Below are 15000 nucleotides of genomic sequence, written 5' to 3'. Positions count from 1 at the left end.
TTAATAATAGAGATATAAGAAAAACAATATTCAATAATGATAATAATTTTAAAAATGTATCAATGCCATGTAACGAATCAGAAAAAAACAATACATCAACAATAATAATAATAAGATATAAAAGATATATATATATATATATATATATAAATACCAAGAAATGAATAAGAAAAAAACAAAAACAAAGCAATAACAAGAATAAATGAAAATATTTGAAGCCGCAGACAGAAGTGGGCGCGTGAATGAGGGCGATCGAGGTCGGGGAATAATGATGGAAAATCTGTGTTTAGGGGAGCGAAAGGGGAAGGCGCTGGGGCGGGATTTTGTGGGGGGAAGAGGGGAGGGGAGAGAGGGTGGGAAGAAGGAGGAGAGAGGGAAGGGGAGGATTGGAAAGGGGAGGAGAAAGGGAAGGAGAGAAGAGGCAAAGGAGAGAGGGAAGTGGAAGGGGGGAAGGAGAGAGGGAAGGGTGTTAGAGGGGGGACAGGAAAGGAGGAGAGTGGGAGGGGAAGGGAGAGAGGGGAGGGGGGAAAGCGGGGGAGGGAGATAGAGGGAAGAGAGAGGGAGGAGTAGAATACAGACGGGGGAGAGGGGAGAGAGAGAGGGGAGTAGAAGTAAGAAGGGAAGGGGGGAGAGGGAGGGAAACGGGAGATGGAAGAAATATACAGAGAGGAGGAAATTGGGGGGAAAGAGAGAGAAAGGGGGAAGGAGAGAGGGAAGAATACATTCGTGGAGAGGTAAGGAAGGGATAGGAAGGGTAAAGTAAACAAAACAAGGATACAGAGAGGAGGAAAGAGGAGAGGGAGAGAGGGGGAAAAATAAGAGAATTGAAGGGAACAAGAGACAGGAGGAAAAGAAGGAGAGCAAGAGAGAACAAGAGAGATGAGATTCAGAATGATGGAAAGGAGGGCAAAGAGAGGGGAAAGGTGAAGGGTAAGTGGATTCTCTGTTCCAGATTTGTCTCTTCGATTATTTTGAAGAATTGTGTTGTTGTTTCTTCTTTTATCGTTTTATTTTATTTAAGTTGGGTGCAAGATGGATGGAGGAAGAGGAGGAGGAAGAGGAGGAGGAGGACGAGGAGGGAGGGGGAAGGAAGGAGGAGGAGGAGGAGGAGGAGGAGGAGAAGAAGAATGAGGAGGAGGAGGAGGAGGAAGAGAAAGAGAAAGAGAAAGAGACAGAAAAAGGAAAAGAAAAAAAAGAGAAATAGGAGAAGAAGAAAATAATAATAATAATAATAATAATAATAATAATAAGAAGAAGAAGAGGGGGAGGAGGAGGCAGGGAAGGGGCTGTGGGGAGGAGAAGAAGGAAAATAATAAAAGGGCGTGGGGGGGGGGGAGGTGAATGGGAAGAAAGAAAGTGGGAAGGAGAAAGTGTGAGAAATAAAGAAAAAGAAAATAATAAAAGAGAAAATAAAAGAAGAAGAGAAAAGAAGGGAAAGATTTAGATAAAAAAAGAGAAGAGAAAGAAGAAAAAAGTAGAAAGAAAAAGGACAAAGAAAGGTAAAAAGAAGAAAGAAAAGAAGAGAAAGAGAAAGAGAAGAAAGAAAATAAGAGACTGAGAAAGAGAAGAAGGAAAAGAAGAAAAAGAGAAAGAGAAAAAAGAAAGAACAAGAGAAAGCGTAGAAAGAAAAGAAGAGAAAGAGAAAGAGAAGAAAATAAAGAGGAGAAAGAGAAAGAGAGAATGAAAACAGAAGAGAAGGAGAAAGTACGATGATTCGGGACACAAAGGATAGGAGGGAGGGGGGAGGGGGGGAGGCGGGGGTGGGGGGGAGGGGCGTCCAGCACTCCCTCATGACTGGTCGCATATCTGGTTTGCCTCAAGGGGAAGCTGCATCAGTAGGGGGTGGGGGTTGGGGGTGAGGGTGAGAGTGGGGGGAAGGGGGAAGGGGTGGGGTGGGGAGGTGAGAGTCGGGAGAGAGAGAGAGAGAGGGAGAGGGAGAGAGAGAGAGAGAGAGAGAAAGAGAGAGAGAAGCAGAGGGAAGGGGAGTGTGCATTTTTTTTTTATCTGTTTCACTCTCTTTTCTTTCTGTTTCTATGCGTCTGTCTATTTGTTCATATTTGTTTAGCTTTTTTTTATCTCCTTATATTGTCCCTCTTTACCTCAACTCCCCTCCCTCCTCCCTCCCTCTCCCTCCCTCCCCCCCTCCCTCCCTCCCTCCCTCCCTCCCTCCCTCCCTCCCTCCCTCCCTCTCCCCCTCTCTCCCTCTTTTCCTCTTTCCCTCTTTTTCTCCCTCCTTCCCTCTCTTCCTCCCTTCCCCTCCTCTCTCTCCCTCCCTCATTGCTCTGAACTTTTCTACACAGATTTCTACACAACTTCTACCAGCAGATCTATACATCCTATTTGAACATTACCCTTGTCTGAATACACTCTCGAATTTCTTACACCCGGACACACCTCCACCCGGCCGCGCACCTTGCATTTGCAACGAATATTTACGTTGAACATATGCATTGCAGGGAGGGTGATCTCTATAACGACGGCGGAGTAAATGCTTGTTTCGGCTCTAAGATCATTTAGAGTGGGGGTAGGGGGAGCAGGGGGTGGGGGGAAGGGGGTGGAGGTGTCTTGGATATCGGGGAGGGGAAGGAGAAGGACGGGAGGGGGAGGGTAGGGGTAAGGGAGGAGGGAGAAAGGAGTGTGTGTGAGGGAAGGTCTCTGTCTGTTTCTCTCTTTCTCTTTCTTATTCTCTCTCTCTTTCTTACTTTCTCTCTCTCTCTCTCTCCCTCCCTCCCTCCCTCCCTCCCTCCCTCCCTTCCTTCCTTCCTCCCTCCCCCTCTCCCTCTCCCCCTCTCCCCCTTCTTCCCTCCCATCCTCCCTCCTCACCTTCTTTACCCATCTCTCTTCTATCTCCTTCTCACCTTCCCTCTCTTCGTCCCGCCCTCCCTCCTTCATGCCCTCTCCCCCACCACTCCCCCCTCCCCCATTCTCTTCCCCCTCCTCCTTCCCCTTCTTCTCCCCCTCCCTTCCTCCCCCCTTCCCTCCCCCCTTCTCCCCTTCCCTCCCCCTTCTTATCCCCCTTCCCTCCCCCCTTCTTCTCCCCTTCCCTCCCCCTTCTCCTCCCTTCCCTCCCCTCCCCCCTCATTCTTCTCCTCCCTCTCTTTAAATAAGATTAATTTACATATAATCTTTATTCTCGCGTGGGCGTGGGCGTGCGTCTGCTCTCGGGCTGTCTCTCTCATGCCTCTCCTTCGCTGCCTCCTCGCCTTGCTCTGCCTCTGCCGTCGCTGCTTTCGGGGATCTGGTGCTGCTGTTGGTTTTGTTGTTATTATCATTATTATTATGATTATTATTACTATTATTATTATTTTGTTGCTGTTATTAATATTATTAGTATTATTATTATCTTGATGTTGCTGTGATTATTATTATTATTATTATTATTATTATTATTATTATTATTATTGTTGTTGTTGTTTTGTTGTTGTTGTTATTTTTATTTTTATTATTATTATTATTATCATTATCATTGTTGTTATTATATTTGTGATGGTGATAATTAGTAGTATTAGTATTGATATTGATAGAGTATTAGTATTATCAATATTATTAATTTTGTTATTACTATTTTCAATAATGGTAGTAAAAATGATAATTATTGTGAAAAGGGTAATAATACTAACAGTAATGATGATTATGGTGATAACCACAGTTCTTATCATTTACTGCTTATTAATACTTAATTATTATCATCACAGCTGTTGTTTTAGTGGGTTCTTTTTTTTCTTTTTTTTCTTTTTTACATTCAGTATCTGAAAAACTTTAATTAAATTGCTTTATTTTGTCTTTATTTTTGTTTTATTTTACTTTTTTAATTTTTTATTATTTGTTTTTGGTTTTTACTTATTTTACCTTTGTTTTTTTTATTATAATTTTTTTTAATTAGATTTTTTATTCTCTCTTTCCTCCTCTCATTATCATCATCATCATTTTATCATTATAATCATCACTACTTGCTTAATGCCATTATTTATTTACCATTTCTTTATTTATTCAATTTATTTATATTTACCATTTATTGCATATATTTATATTTCCCATTTGTTACATTTATTTATATTTCCCATTTATATATTTATGTACTATGATATTATCATTATATATTTACCCTTTATTATCATTATTATCATCACTACTAAATTTATTACCATCGTAATTCATCATATTTCCCTGTGTCCTCATCATATTTATCATATATTTCTTTGTTCTCGTCATATTTATCATATTTTCCTTTGTTGATTCCTTCCTCACCATTACGAACGCTGTCATCATTACCACAATTATTTTTATTATTACATCGCATTGCTTTGTTGTTATCATGTTTTATTAGTGCTATTTATCAAGCTCAACAAGCAGTTGCAAAAGAAATGTTGATAAGTGATGTCTGCAATTGCCTCTCCTTTCTTCTCTTCTTCCTTTTTCTTCTCTTCTCTTTTTCTCTCTTTTTGTTCCTCTGTTTTGGTTTTTTTTTTTTATTCCTTCTCCCTTGCTTGTTTTCCTTAATTTTTCGTTCTTTCCTCCTTTCCTCTTTCTTCCTTTCCGCTTCTTCTTCTTTCTTCTTTCTTCTCTTTTCACAATCGCCTCTTTTCCTTATCACCCTTTCGTTATTCCATTTTCCTCCCCTTTTCCCCTTTGCCTTTCTCCCTCTCCTCCCTTTTCTCCCTTTCCTCTCTTTCTCCCTACCCCCCTCCCCCCCCTCTCCCCTAATTCGAAATGTATGTGGGGGGTGAGAGGGGGGGGGGGCAGGTGTTCAGAGACAATGATTTACCGTTAATTAACCTGTCGACCCCCCCCCCTCCCCTCCCCTCCCCAACCTCCCTTCCCCACCAGTCTCGCCTTTGCAACGATCCAGCCGGTCCATAGGGGGAGAAAGGGGTGGGGGGGGGGGGTCAGCGGTTCGCAGGGGTTCAGTGGTTCAGCGGGAAGGCTCGAGGGTTCGGTTCGTGGGTTCCGCTCGGTTTTTTTTTTTTTTTGGGGGGGGGGGGTAAAGGTGTTTCTCTCCTTTTCTTAATGGGCGTGTGTGTCTTGTCCTTCTGTCTCCTACTTGCTCGCTTTCTGTTTCTTCTCTTTCTCTCTCTCTCTCTCTCTCTCTCTCTCTCTCTCTATATATATATATATATATATATATATATATATATATGTATATATATACATATATATATATATAACATTAAACAAATCAACAGAAAAATTATATATTTGTTTTCAAACTCCGATGCTTGTATCGTATAATTACACACATTTATAAATATCAGTAGAGCATCGCATTGCAACATAAACATCGCATTGCAACTTGCAGAGCAAATCCTTCACAAATAGAAGCAAATCATATAAGTAGTTTCTCAGTGGCAAAAAAAGTCCCTCAAATAAGGTCGAAAAAGGTCATCCAATTACTTTATAGTAAAAAGTAAATATTATTATTTTTATTATATATTTTTATTGTCGACAGTTTTATTATTTATGGTTTTTATTGCATATATCATTATATATTATCTATTTTGTTACTTATACTTATTTTTATTAATAAATTGTAAATACTATTAAATGCAAATAGTGATCATGTTTCGCTTTAGAGCTGGGAGAGCTTCGTTCGCCGCTCATTTGTTTTTCAAGGACAGCATTAATTAATAGATTAGTTAGTGTAAAAAAAAGTGTATGCCTCTCCGAACTTGGAATTATCTGAAGGAGATAAATAACCCAAGGTTAGAGGCTGCTATTTTGAGAGGGAGAGAGAAAGAGAGAGAGAGAGAGTAACAGAGGGAAAGAGAGAAAGAGAGAAAGAGAATCAGAGGGAAAGAGAGAAAGAGAGAAAGAAAGAGAGAGAGATGGAGAGATAGAAAGAGAGAAATAGAGGGAGAGAGAGAAAGAAAGACAGAGAGAGAGAGAGAGACAGACAGACAGACAGACAGAGAAAGAGAGAGAGAGAGAGAGAGAGAGAGAGAGAGAGAGAGAGAGAGAGAGAAGAGAGAGAGAGAGAAGAGAGAGAGAGAGAGAGAGAGAGAGAGAGAGAGAGAGAGAGAGAGAGAGACAGACAGACAGACAGAGAAAGAGAGAGAGAGAGAGAGAGAGAGAGAAAGAGAGAGACAAATGAGAAGAGACAGACAGACAGGGATAAAAAAAAAATAAAGAGAAAACGAGAGAGAAGCTCACGCATCGAAGAATAAAGATACTTGAAGGAGAGAAAAGGAGAGAGCGAGAGAGAGGAAAAAAAAAATATTCCGCCTCCATTAGTTACTTCAGTTGAGTGGGCAGCAATTTACCCCTCCCCCCCCCCCCCCCCCCATTAGAGCTTAATATCGTTTCGAGGCAATTAAAAAGGCCATAAATTACATTGGACGGGATTAGGGGGGGGGGTGAGCCGTCCCCTACCCCCCCACACACACACCCTAACCCCCACCGCCTCCCCCTCCCCCTCCTACCCCCCCCCCCCATGTGCTTCAACCCTTCTCGTCTGGTAGGAAGGGAGAATGGGGGAGGGGAGGGGAGGGGTGCAGAAACTTGAAATGAAATTTGATAAAATTAAGGAAAAGGGTGGTTATTCCAAGTGGAAAATGGGAAAGGTAATAGAGAAATGAGCAGAAAAAAACACGGAGGAGGAGCTGGGGGATTAGGAGAGAGGAAGAAAGAAAGATGAAGGAAAATGATAATGGAAAACGAAATAACACAGGGGAGCGGAAGACGAGAAAAATAGGGAGAGAAGTTTCGAGAAAGAAGTGTCCCTGGTCAGCTCCCCTGGCGTCAGGGCCCTGCTGCCCCCTCCCCTCCCCCTCCTCTCCTCCGTCCCTTTCTGGTTTTCCTTTCCTCTCCTTTCTTTTCCTTCAATTCCTCTCTCTTCTCTTCCTTTCCCTCCAATTCTTCTCTCTTCTCTTCCTTTCCCTTCCCTCTTATTCTCTTCCTTTCTCTCTCCTCTTCCTTTCCCTTCTCTTCTCTTCTCTTCTCTTCCCTTCCCTTCTCTTCTTTTCTTTTCTCTTCTCCTCTCCGCCTCCCCCCCTCTCCCCCCCTCCCCCCCGTCCCTATGACAGCCCTTCCTGACGGGCCGAAGCGACAGGCTGCGGTCAAGGCCGTTTGTGGAGACGTTGCAAATTAGGTGTTTAGGTCGGGGGAGGGGGAGAGGGAGGGGAGGGGGGGAGGGGGGAAGGGGTGGTGTGTGTGTGTGTGTGTGTGTGTGTGTGTGTGTGTGTGTGTGTGTGTGTGTGTGTGTTTGTATTTATGCGTGGGAGAGGGCGAGAGAAAGAAAGAGAAAGAGAGGAAAAAAAGGAAGGGAGATGTAGACAAACAGACAGACAAACAGGCAGACAGACGAACAGAGAGACAGACAGACAGACAGACACAGAGGGAGCATCCTTCTGCATACACGCGTGCGGTGGGAGCGAGCGTATGCCTGTGCGTGTAAGCCCACGTCCGGAAAGGCCAGAAATCCTCCTTATGACCTTCGCAGGACGGGGAGGAAGGCTAATTATGATAACTGGGAAGGAGGAGAAGAGCAGGGGCAGGGGAGGGGAGAGGGGGGGGGGTAGGGGGAGTAGGGAAGGAGGGAAGGAGAAAGGGAAGGGCAAGAAGGAAGAGGGGGAATGGGGGCTGGAGTAGCAGCAGGAGTAGGGGAGGAAGGAAGGAGGGAGGGGCAGGGGAAGGAGTTGGAGTAGGGGAGTAGGGAAAATGTGGGGGGGAAAGGTAGGGGTAAGGGAAGTGGGGGCAAGAGGCAGGCAGGTCCGGCGTGCTTGCGGGCATGGTATGGAAGGATCGCGGGGCGGCTGAGGGGGCGGGGGGGGGGGGGGCACAGAAGGCCGATTAAGGGCTCCCTCAATTAGGGTTCCTGGGTTTCTCTTGGACACCAAAGGTCACCTCCGACTGAACACACGCACGCAAAAAGATAAAAGCTTTGCAAATTTTCCCGGATTGCAGATGTATAGTTGCAAGATTGGCCACGCAACAACTTTCCAGATAACGTTACTTGCAAACACTCTCCGGGATGTGCAAGAAGGAGGATATTATAACTCCCTTGATTTGCATAATGCAATACCCGTAATCTCAGTGGCTCTCATGCGTTTTTTCTTTTGCAAGGTGATTACATAATGTGCAATCTAGACGCTCAAAGAATCACACAGTTCTGCAGTTCGTGTCATTTTACCCCAAAAACCCCCTTGAGGGATTTTATCTTCCCAGATTAGCAAGGTTTGATCTCGCTATTTCTATGTCCTTCTTGCCTCTGTTTTAAGACTTCTAAACGAGTGACTTAGATGGTCTAACGTTGCGTGGGTCTTGTCTATCTCTCCTCGAGATATTGATATAAGAGATAGAATTTCCTGGTTGATAGGAGATTCATATCATTAGGTGATACGATTAAATGTTATGATCTTAATTGTTCCTACGTCATTTTGAAAATACATTTAAACATGCAACTCAGCCATTTGAGAATCATGTGGCCATCGCATTTATTTTCTTAAGATGTTAAAATACGATAAACACGATTAAATTCCCCTATTAAATGGAATGAAATCGATCGAAAATCACGTAGGATATTGAATTCCCCGACGAGCATGAATAGATAATGAATACTCTCTATGCAAGCGAGATGTTGTAGAATCACCCAGCCTTTTGCACTTTATATCACCCCCCCCCCCCCTCCCCCTTGAAGTGCATTAGATGATGAAAAAAAATAGTATGATGTTAAAGATATTATGTTAAATTCTGTGACGACCATTTTTAGATCTCAAATATGATATATTGAACAGTCTTGCATGCATCCTAAACGGTCTGGAATCACCCCTCCCCCCCACTGAAGGTCTAACGGTGACCAGCCACCTCTGAGACTCGGCCTATCAACGGGCACCCGCACCTGCCTTATGCAAATTAGCTGGCGGGTCGATGGCGGGGGAGGGGGAGGAGGGAACTATGGGTCAGATCGATTCATTGGCGAATCGGGGGGAGGGGGGGGGGGAGCTGTTTCGTGTGTGGTGTGTGTGTGTGTGTGTGTGTGTATGTGTGTGTATGTGTGTGTGTGTGTGTGTGTGTGTGTGTGTGTGTGTATGTGTGTGTGTGTGTGTGTGAGAGAGAGAGAGAGAGAGAGAGAGAGAGAGAGAGAGAGAGAGAGAGAGAGAGAGAGAGAGAGAGAGAGAGAGAAATGAAAGAGAGGGAGAGGGGGGAGGGTAAAGAAATAAAGAAAGAGAAAGAGAGGGAAAGAAAACGAAAAAGAAAAGGTAGAAAGAAAAAGAAAATGAGAGAAAGAGGAAGAGAGAGACAGAGACAGAGACTGGATCTCGAACTGGGTCGTTGCGGGCGGACCGGAGAAACAAGGTATTTAACGACCCCGAGGCGCCCATACACGACCTGCACCTGCTGTCGCGGCCCTTTACACCTCGATCAGCCATGTCCGGAAGAGGGAAAAGGGAAAAGGGAAGAGAGGGGGGAAGTGGAGAGGAGGAAGAGAGGGAGAGAGGTGGAGAAAAATAAAGGGAAAGAGAGAGAGAGGTGGAGAGGAAGAGAGATGGAGAGGAAGAGAAGGAAAGAGGGAGAGAGGTGGAGAGGAAGAGAGGGAAAGAGGGAGAGAGGTGGAAAGGAAGAGAGGGAAAGAGGAAGAGAGGGAAAAAGGGAGAGAGGTGGAGAGGAAGTGAGGAGAAAAGGGGAGAGAGGTGAGACTGACTAACTTACTAGCAGAGAGAGAGAGAGAGAGAAGAGAAAGGAAAAAAGAAAGATGTAAACAGGGACAAAGAGAAAGATCAGGAAGAAATAATCCCAATAATATTGACATTCCAAGAGAGCAAAAAAGATGATGACAGACGCAGTGAATTAGATCTAAAATGCATTTTCCTTTGACACTTTCTCGTGCCAGCTCCCACGCCATCTCGCCAGTCGTGTCATCATGTTATGTCAGCGGAATGTTCAGTTATAAGTGGAACAAACTGTTATTGATAGAACAGAATCTAACGGATGTGGCGTCGGGGCTCATTGCATCCGTCATTTAATCTGCAACAGTTCCAGGCGTCGTCTTTGGTGCAACTTCTTTCAATGTTTCAAAACAAAGGCAATTGTCAGTGGCTGTTGAATATTTATGATTAAGTGGAATAACTGTTTTGTTTTTTTCTCGTTACTTATATATATAGAATCTTGTCCTTGCGATGTGACTCATGGTATTTAAACGTATGATAGGTGAGAAAATATATATATATATATGTATATATATATGTGTGTGTGTGTGTGTGTATCTGTGTCTGTGTCTGTGCATCTGTGACAACCACGCGTACATATACCTCTATATACATATATATACACACCAGAGAGCAATATACAGTAACCTCCTCCTAGAGAGATTCCCCAAATCGATAAATCGCGCATAACCAGCGAGACAGAAGACAGTAGCGGTACTGCCAAGGTGACCAGGCTTTCGCATCACGCCCGGCCCGGCGAGGCAAATCAGCCAAGGAGATGCACAGGGGAGGCGAACGTGCTTGGGGCAGGCAACGTATATACGATTTCTCAAGCACATCCCCTCCCCACTCCCCTCCTCCCTCCTCCCTCCTCCCTCATTCCTCCCCCCCTTCATTTTTTTGTACAGCGTGAGATATTATATATAATTAAAATGCTAATTGTAGAGTTATATAGCGACCGTAAGACGAGGCTTGGCACGGCCGGGGTTAGTCAGGAAGCCAGTTCTGAAAAGCTTACTAAAGGACGCTGAAGTGACTGAAGGATACCGAGGTGACTGAGGACGCTGAAGTGACTGAGGTGACTGAGGACGCTGAAGTGATGAAAGGACGTTGAAGTGAGGTTTCTGAAGTGACTGAGGCCGCTGGCATGAGAATGAATGCTGAAGCGACTGCACAACACTGAAGTGACTGAGGTGACTGAGGACGCTGAAGTGATCAAAGGACGTTGAAGTGAGGTTACTGAGGTGACTGAGGTCGCTGACATGAGAATGAATGCTGAAGCGACTGCACAGCACTGAAGTAACTGCGGACGCTGAAGTGACTGAGGTAATTGAGGTGATAGGCCACTGACATGACTGGAGGGTGCTGAAGCGACTGAACCATACTGAAGTGACTGAGGACGCTGAAGGGTCGCTGACATGACTAGTAGACGGTGAAATGATCAAGGACGCTGAAGTGACTGTCCTTACGGCTTTGGCTATCACTCCCCCCCCCCCCCTTCTGAGGTCACATGATTCAGGAACTGGTTTAGGGGTATTTGGAAGCTGAAAATGAACGGGAGGGAGGGGAGAGGGAGGGAGGGAGGGAGGGAGGGAGGGAGGGAGAGAGAGGGGGTGTGCATGCGGAATTTAAAAGGATATAGGGAGTGGTTTTATTATATATTTTATTTGTTTTATTAATCAATATATTTCTATTATTATAATTTGTGTATGTATGTATGGAAGCAAAGCTCGTGTACCATGAGATATATAACGATTTAACGAAGAAAAAGAGCATATGCCTAACACACGTAATCGGTAAATATCTCTTATGGGGGGGAAAAAAAATTAGCTAAAAGAAAAAAAATACGAAAAGAGCAACATTGCCATGCAGGAAACATGCACAGGGAGAAGAATGCACAGGGGGGGGGGATGAGGAGGGGAGGGAGGGGGGGGGGGAGTGTACAAAATGCTGACACACACACGACTCAAAATCTCATTTTTCCCGGAGAACAGAATGGTCACAATCTTCAAGTGAAATTATTCATGCATGGGAAGAAGAGAGGAGATAACAGGAGGAGGTGGATAGAACGAGATAAAAAAGGAGAAAAAAAAAAGAGCGAGATGAGAAAGAAAACAGAAAGAAGAAAAGGTGAAGACAGAAATAAGAGGGAGAAAGAAAATAAGGAAATTGGAAAAAAGAAGGATAGAGAAAAATGAAGAGAGGGAAAGAAAAGATGGTGATGAAGGAGACGAACGAATAAAGTAGAAAGAGAGAGACCGAGACAAACAAAAATAAAAGAGAGAGAGAGTGAGAGAGAGGGGGGGGGGGGAGAGAGAGAATGAGAGAGAGAGAGAGAGAGAGAGAGAGAGAGAGAGAGAGAGAGAGAGAGAGAGAGAGAGAGAGAGAGAGAGAGAGCGAGAGAGAGAGAGAGAGAGAGAGAGAGCGAGAGAGAGAGAGAGAGAAAGAGAGAGAGAGAGAGAGAGATGGAAGGAGAAGATAGAATATCATGCAAATTGAAAGAGAATTTGTGCCAGCCGCATGCAACCCGCAGCTGCCATGCGCCCGACGTGGCAAGCAAAGCGTAAGAAATGCATCATGCACGGAGGGAAGGAGAAAGAAAGGGAAGAGGAGATACATTAATGAGATCATGTAATTGGAACTCGAGGTCCTTTTAATCCGCCAATTACATGCAGATTATCGGGCGCGGGGGGGGGGGGGGTAGAGGGACGGGAGGGGGGGGGGGGGAGGGGAGGAATAGGGGTGGTGAGGAGTGGGGAATAGGGAGGAAAAGCGGAGAAAAATGGGAAGGGGGAGGGGAAAGGAGGGAGAGTGGAGGGGAAGAGAGGGGGAGGGTGGCGGGGGATGGGAGGGGGGAGGGGAGAAGGGGACAGGTGGGTTTCGGCGATTCACCTTGTTTTAAGGAAGATTTTGAGGAAATTGTTTTTGATATAATAGCTGTTATCATCGTTTTGACATCATCATTATCATTTTGTTATTAGCCAATATCGGGCATCATCATCATCACTATCTTCGTCGTTACCATCATTATCATCATTATCATCATCATCACTACCATCAGCATTATAATCATCATCACCATCATCACCATCTTCATCATTACCATCATCATCATCATCACCACCATCACCAGTCGTTACCATCACCATCACTAGTCACTCTTATCATCAACATACGAATCACCATCACCATTTCTGCAAAATCAAATGAATAAATGAATAAATTATAAATAAAAATGTCCGCGTCAGCTGTCTGTTGCAATTCTCCAGTTCTGAATCATGTTGCATACACGTTAGCAATATCACAACTGAACCCAGGATTGTTTTTGCTATTTTATTGCTATTCTTGTCATTTTTATGTTTACTTAGTTTATGTTTTTTGTTTTTCTTTAGTTTATTTGTTTTCTTACTGATTCTAACGTGCGTAGAAGTTGTTTTTGTTGTTGACGTTAATGATAATAGCATTGTGGTTATTTTTAGTCGAGTAGTGATAGTGATAATGAATATAGCAATAGTAACAGTAGTCGTAGTGGCAGCGGCAGTAGTCACAGAGGCAGTGTTGGCAGTAGCAGAACCAGCAGCAGCAGCAGTAGTAGTAGTAGTAGTGGTAGAAATAATTGTAGTGGTGGTAGTAGTAGTAGTAGTAGTAGTAGTAGTAGTAGTAGTAGTAGTACTAGTAGTAGTAGTAGTAGTAGTAGAAATAATAGTAGTGGTGGAAGTAGTAGTAGTAGTAGTAGTAGTAGTAGTAGTAGTAGTAGTAGTAGTAGTAGTTGTTGTTGTTGTAGTTGTGATAGTAGTAGTAGTAGCAGTAACTGTACTGTTAAAACAACATTAGTGATTTCACAAATGAAATGGTCATAATAGTAACCATCATTAATTGTTAATTTCTTCCTTCCAGGTATGTAGCAAAAGAACAAGCACAGAGCAAGCACAGGAACCGCACCGTGAGTGTTATAGATTTAAAAAAAAAATAAGTAGTGTGACTAATAACGAAGGAAAGAGTTTGTTTCTGTTGGGGAAATGAATGCCGTTCAAGTAGTGATCACGAGGTGCGTTGGAGACGAAAGGGAGAGGGAGGGGGATAGAGAAAGAGAGAGAGATAGAGAGAGAGAGAGAGATAGAAAGAGAGAGAGAGAAGAGAGATAGATAGAGAGAGAGAGAGAGAGAGAGAGAGAGAGAGAGAGAGAGAGAGAGAGAGAGAGAGAGAGAGAGAGAGCAGAGAGAGAGAGAGAGAGAGAGAGAGAGAGAGAGAGAGAGAGAGAGAGAGAGAGAGAGAGAGAGGGAGAGAGAGAGAGAGAGAGAGAGAGAGAGAGAGAGAACGAAAGAAAGAGAAAGAGAAAGAGAAAGCGAAATAGAGAGAAAAGAGAGAGAGAGAAAAAAACAACAGCTATGGAGACCGAGAGCAGGAATGCGAGAGGAAGCCAGCGAGAATGTGCATGTATATGTATGCATCCAAATGTATGTACATGTGCATGCGCGCCTGCATCCGAGTGTGGTTCGCCCGCGTCCGCACCTTCGCCTTAATGCTTCACGTCACGTGCGCGTAACGTCAAAAGCCAATTCCGCTTAAACTAGAAAATATCCACCATCTCCCTCTCGCGCTCGCCTCCTGAGCTTTGCCTAACATCGTCTCGCCTTCAAAAAAATATATATAATGTGTTTTCTTTTGTTGCCTCTCGGCGTTGCCACACCTCGTTGCAACACCCGCCTTGCACATGATCGCCGATTTGCAACATCATTAAAGATATCTTCAACATCCCCTTTGAGCCTCTCGCTGTTCGTCTCTCGTTATCGGTCCGGCGCGTTACACTCCCTTCGATAAAGCGAGACACGCCGGCAACCTGCGAACGGGAAGGAGAGAGAGAGAAAAAGAAAAGAAAAAGAAAGAAGGGAGGAAAAAAGAAGAATGTCGACCAAAGATGGAATGGGCGGGATTTTTTTTTTTTTTTTTTTTTTTTTGGCGGGAAATCTGCATGCATCCGGATTCCGAGGATTCTTGGCAGGTGGTAACGCCTCTCTCCTCGCTCTCCTTCATAATCTCTCTCTCTCCATCTCTCTCCATCTCTATCGTCTATCTCGGGACAACCTTTCATCTCCTCTCTCCCTCCCCTCCCTCTCTCCCACTCCCTCTCCACCCTCCCTCCCTCCCTCCAGGATCGGTGTGTGGGGGGGGCGTGGCGGGTGCCTCCCTCCCCTCCCACCTCTCCTCCTCCCCTCCCCTGGCGCCGTGTCACTCTACACACATATACTTCGTGGCTCCCGGAGGCGGGCGCAGCGACGCTGCCCCTCCTCCCTCGCGGCACCCGACGCTCTCGAGTACTCAGGGTCGAGGTCGAATCTGGTTGTGTCTCGTCTGAGTC

At 44.6% G+C, this 15000-nt stretch overlaps 1 protein-coding gene across 1 annotated transcript in view; it reads left to right on the top strand.

Annotated features, from left to right (window-relative positions):
* LOC125034942 (protein APCDD1-like) overlaps positions 1-8805 on the top strand; it is a 34341-nt gene extending 25536 nt beyond the window's left edge. The window contains exons 5-6 of the mRNA XM_047626989.1: positions 8059-8109; positions 8705-8805. Coding sequence (XP_047482945.1) covers positions 8059-8109; positions 8705-8805 — 152 coding nt within the window. The remainder of the gene's footprint in view (positions 1-8058; positions 8110-8704) is intronic.
* The last annotated feature ends 6195 nt before the right edge of the window (positions 8806-15000 follow it).

The sequence above is a fragment of the Penaeus chinensis genome, chromosome 19 (assembly GCF_019202785.1).
Source record: "Penaeus chinensis breed Huanghai No. 1 chromosome 19, ASM1920278v2, whole genome shotgun sequence".
NCBI lineage: Eukaryota > Metazoa > Arthropoda > Malacostraca > Decapoda > Penaeidae > Penaeus > Penaeus chinensis.
This window is presented reverse-complemented; position numbering and strand designations above follow the sequence as displayed.